The 5,302-nt window shown below is 42.5% G+C and overlaps 1 protein-coding gene across 1 annotated transcript; it reads left to right on the plus strand.

Moving 5' to 3' along the window:
• The first annotated feature begins 366 nt into the window (after nucleotides 1-366).
• Nucleotides 367-2,626, plus strand: LOC130980358 (glycine-rich cell wall structural protein 1.0-like). The gene is made up of 6 exons (XM_057904050.1): nucleotides 367-654; nucleotides 737-784; nucleotides 1,524-1,580; nucleotides 1,685-1,738; nucleotides 1,807-1,878; nucleotides 2,213-2,626. The coding sequence occupies exons 1-6, from the start codon at nucleotides 367-369 to the stop codon at nucleotides 2,624-2,626; spliced, it is 933 nt and encodes a 310-aa protein (XP_057760033.1).
• The last annotated feature ends 2,676 nt before the right edge of the window (nucleotides 2,627-5,302 follow it).

Genomic DNA, 5,302 nt, shown 5'->3' on the forward strand with positions numbered 1-5,302 from the left:
GACAGAGGCATTGCAGAGAGGTCCAGGACAGGCTCCGGATATGGATCATGTGCTTGATGTTCCAGACAATCGTCGTGTTGAGCGAAGACGTCATCCAAGGTTCTGAAAATCAGTTCGAACCGGCCAGTCAAACTGGTTGAACTGTGAACCGATGCCAAATGCGATTCGGTTTGAAGCAAAAACTGCCAAATTCAAAAACCGACATTAGACCGTTGAATCGGTCAGTCGAACTGAACCGTGAACTGACCGGTTTTTGAAATGGGACAAAAATAAAAATTCAAAAACGGTGCGTTGAAGCTTGGTTGTGACTTGTGAACCCTAGTTCCTAACATTTGCAAGCACCCCTCTCGGCCTCTCCTCTCCAGCATGCAGAAGCAGAAGTGCAGAACACGAAGCAGTAGTGCAGTAGTTGGAGCTTCTGGCGCAACTTCTGTCAGCCACCGCCGCTGCCGCGCAGTCTGTGAAGCTAACGTCAGTCACCTCTGTTCGCAGCTTCGCGCAGCCACTTTTCGTCATGCAGTGAGCTCAGAAATCATAACCACCGCCAGCGCCACTTTCCATCGCGCAGTGTATTCCACCGGCACCAGGTCTGTTTCCCCCTTCCACCCATCAGCCACTGTCTTGCCTCTTGCCAACCACCTCCTCGCCAGCTCTGTATTTTTTCAGGCTTCCAGCTTCTAACCCTAGGTATAATTTTTTTTTTCTTTGTAATAATAATAGTTGAAGTCTTTGTCAGTTTGTATCCCTCTTGCATGCTCTATTGAAGGCGTCTTCGAGCTTCCAGGTAATTTTTTGAACTGTGAACTGAAGGCATCTTGGTCACTCTGCTCCTTGTCTCTGTCTCTCGTTACAATGATTGTTTGATTGAATAACTGTTGCATGTCTTTGTCTCCCTAATGAGTATGATTTAATAATTGTTTGAATCTGTGAAGCTCTGTAAACTGAAGTCACTGAAGTCTGATATACTGATAATCTGATATAGTGATACTGAACTGTGAAGTGTGAAGGCAGTGAAGCTCTGTGAAGTGTGAACTGAACTGTGAACTTTGTTTAAGCGTACTTGATTCATAAGCGTACTTTATTTATAATTCTACTTTCTTCTCAATTGTCTCTAAGCGTACTTGATTTTCTGGATTTAGAGTTATTTTTTATTGAATTTCTGGATTTGAATTTTGAATTCGTGTTTGATATGCAATTTCTGTTTGATTCTTCTTATTGTTATTGTGGTTGAAATTCAAAATTGAAATCTGATTCCTCTTTTTCGTCAATTTCATATTCTAGACTTGTTCATTATCTTTGCATTTAAGTGAGCAATTATAATCTGTTGTCTGGTTATATTACTTTTCTAGGACAAACTCTAGCGATGGCTCAAGGTAGGAGAAATATGGAATAACTAACAAACCCTGAGGAGAGCCTGAGGATGCGGTTTGTAAAACTGATTTTTGAATAGGTTTAATTTTTCATGTTTTATTTGTTAGTAAAGTAAAGTGATTGATTATAACTGGGTGTGGTGCTTTTATTAGCAACGATTTAACAAAGGTGAAAGAGGTGTCTTCCGAAGTATCAAAGTATATCCACTGGTAATGTACTAATCTTATGCTTGTATTTGAGATGTGAATGAATCATTCTGTGTATGTTTCTTATTTGAATTCCTACCCCCTCTTTCTTTCTTTTGTCTTTATAGGAACCAAATGACAAGAGACTTAATTATGAACCACCTACAGATTTACTTAGCAAGGTACTTACAAATTGTATTCCATTTCTCCAATATTAATATGATCCATACTTTCTTTGATATATATTTAGCTAATATTTGAGCCTGATTTACAGTTGTCCCTGGTTTTTGAAGTGAAAAAAGCTGCAAAACTGCCATCTAAGGTGCAGCCAATTTCCTAGGTTCAGCTATCTCAACACTCATATAACAACTTAAGATTCTTTTGAGTGGGTAAAGGTTTATTGAAAGACATTCAGAAAATCATTTTCTTTGAATGATATTTTAAAGCTTACATTAGACTATAATTATATTTTCATGTGTTTATTTATATTTTATTTATTATTTTATTATAAAATAGTTTTTTCGGTTCAACCACGATCGAACCAGTTAAACCTATGAACCAGTGAACTAGTAGCTAGAGCGGTTCGATGATCAGTTCGGTTTTCAGAACCTTAACGTCATGTCGGGACACGTTCGAGTTAGCGTGAGTGGAGATAGCTCGACGATGACATTGATGCATTGGAGGGGAGGGGTTATGGTTGTAGAGGAGCTAGGGGTGGTGGCCAAGGTAAAGCCCGACGTGGAGGAAAAGGCGGAGAGGATGAGGGTAGCGGTGGAGATGAGGGTGGTGATGGTGGATATGATGGCGGTGACGACGGTGCTGATGGAGGTGGTAGTGAAGGATATGATGGAGGTGACACTGGTGGAAGTGGAGGTGGTTACGGAGGTCATGGTGGTGAACGTGATGGTGGTGTGGGTGGTGGTAGTGGAGTTGGTGATGGTGGTGGTAGTGGAAGTGGTGATGGTGGTGGTGGTGGAGGTGGTCAGGGCGGTGGTTATGGTTGCGGTGGATATGATAGTTATGGAGGTGGTGGATTATGTAGCGATAGAGGTAGCGGAATGGTCGGTTGAGGGTTTAGTGGTTATTTCGTTGGGGTTCCTAGCAGTGATATGGTGGTGCACGAGTCAAACGTACGTTAGCCAGGTGAGATGTTATCGGACTTTCTTGGCAGTGAGGGCCTTGACGCAGAGTTTGAAGGGTCTTGCTTCCTTGAGGAGATTAGCGTGATCATGCAGGAAGATGATTTGACACGACGCAGATCTCAAGTAGGTGGATCCCAAGCACACCTAGATGTGAATCTAAATGAGCCTCCTACTGGACTCGTGGACGACACATTTGCGTTGGGCGAGACACTCCGTCGGCATTTTCTACACATATTTCAGCACATCCCAGTCCATCAAGGTCATAGGAGGGCATACCAGAGGAATGGAGCATGGCGGCGATGGAGATGGGGACGAGGTCCCTCTGGCCCAGAGAGCATGGCGGATCAAGCACCTCCGCCACTGCTTCGTAGGATCGCATCTCTTTTGATTGGGGATAATTGCATTGTTCAGTTCATGTTATGTCTTCTATGTTGTTACAAGTTATTAAATATTAGTTAGTATCACATTTATGGTAACGTGCACTGGTTAGGGGTTAATTGCTGTTGATACTAGTTATATCTTGTTGAGAACCAACTTATTTCTAGCATATGTATTTAATTATATTTAGAAACACATGTATGTCATATTGTTTAGAATCCCTTGTATGTTATATGACTATTTCATAATGTATTATACGGTTGTCTCGTAACACGAGTCAATAATACGTAATATACCCAAAAACAATCATATGATGAAGTTCAATTAACTGTCAAGCGAGAATGCAAACAACAATAACCTTATAACGGACACCATCATTAAAATAAACCAACGAGGACACTAAAGACAAAACATTACAATAATTAAGCACAACCTTACACATTACTGGCAAAGGCAGAACCAATGTTGACTCCTCCCTGTGGACACCTCCTACATGTATTGCCAGGCTGTCTGCAAAACCCACATCTCTTGGGCTTGTTTGGGTCAACCTTGTCCATTGTAATACGAATCCTAGTAGTCTTGGGATGCCCTTCAGACGTACGTCTCTTGGTGGGATTGGGTATGACTATCAGACCATTATATGGTGGCCAAAATCCCTCAGAGATTGGAGGTGTGAATCCCATCTGATAGATATCGAACACTAAACTAAGGCAGTACACCTCATGGACGTAGGTCGCCCAACTCAGACGTGCATATGCACAGCATGCTAAGGCATGGCAACATAGATAATGAGTGCTTGAAAATATCCGCAATCACAGGTCTGGTCCCTGAGAAACACTCTGTAAGAGGCAAGTGAGAAGCTCCCGATCGGAGTGGTCTCAGCTACAGTTAGAATTATCTCTGTCGTACAAAGTTACCATGAAACACCTTGAGGTCTTCAGATTAGCCTCTATTGCCTTCATCAGATGCTGACTAAACTGCTATCCGGTTCCTACCTGTGCCTCTGTCTCTCTTCCTTTGCGAACAAATAACTCGGCCAATCTCTCATAAGTGGACTTCAGCAACGAACAAGTTGGAAGGTTCCTTACACTCTTTAGTATTGAGTTTACACACTCAAAGATATTCGTAGTCATATGCCTGAATCTCCGACCTTCGTCTAGATGCTGAGTCTACTGTGCATACTTAATCCGATTAGCCCAGTCACACATTGCAGGATCTTCGGATTGGAGGATGTCAAACCAGTAGTCATACTCGATCTTAGTCTTGGCATAAGCAGCATTCACTGGAAACCTCCGTGCATCCTTGCCCTTAAAACTCAGGGCACAATTCACCACCACGTGACAGTTACAAAATGCTCGGTATGCATTAGGTGGAAGCCAACCACCATCAAGAGCCTCTAATGCATCATTGATCCCGTTATGCCTATCCGATATGACTAGAATGTCCGGTTGAGGCATTACATGCTGCCGAAGGTGAGATAGAAAGAATGACTATGAATCTGCATTCTCACCCTCCACAAGTGGAATGCAACAAGAATGATATTGGAATTGCCGTCCTGAGCAATCGCGACAAGCGGTGTACCCTCGTATTTGTCGTACAAAAGGGTCCCGTCGACACTAACCAACGACTTACAATGCCGGAAGGCCCTCGATACATGGTGGAAATATCCAAAAAAGCTGATGGAAATAACCTGATGACTCATCGACTTGCCCACCAACTCGCCCTCAACATTGCGAAACTACCTGGCATCATGATATGCACACCCAGTACTCATCGCGGCAAATCATTATATGACTCTTTTCAATCTCCGTAAATCTATGCCACGACCTTCTGCTTAGCCAACTAAACCCTCCTATAAGTCAGTCTAAAACTAAAATGTGCTTCTGTCGCATTCTGCAATACCTTGATCGACACGACGGCATCAATTTTAATCATAGACAGTATGAAGGCTGATATCACATGATAATAAAGCATCATGTGATCACTAGATATCGATGTGGCCATATAAGTATGAGGTCCATTGTACCATTTTACCTCCAAAATACCGCTATGCTGGCAGAGACTGATCCTAATCAACCATGTGCACCCGTTGTCGAACGCCTTACGCTTTCCATAGTACTTGCAATGATCAGATTCTAACACTTCAGACTCAACTCCACGACAGATGCTATAAGTCTTCATGCTTAAGACTACCTCCTCTTTATCCTGAAACTGCTGAGTATTTTA

The sequence above is a fragment of the Arachis stenosperma genome, chromosome 5, assembly GCF_014773155.1.
Source record: "Arachis stenosperma cultivar V10309 chromosome 5, arast.V10309.gnm1.PFL2, whole genome shotgun sequence".
In the NCBI taxonomy this organism is placed as follows: domain Eukaryota; kingdom Viridiplantae; phylum Streptophyta; class Magnoliopsida; order Fabales; family Fabaceae; genus Arachis; species Arachis stenosperma.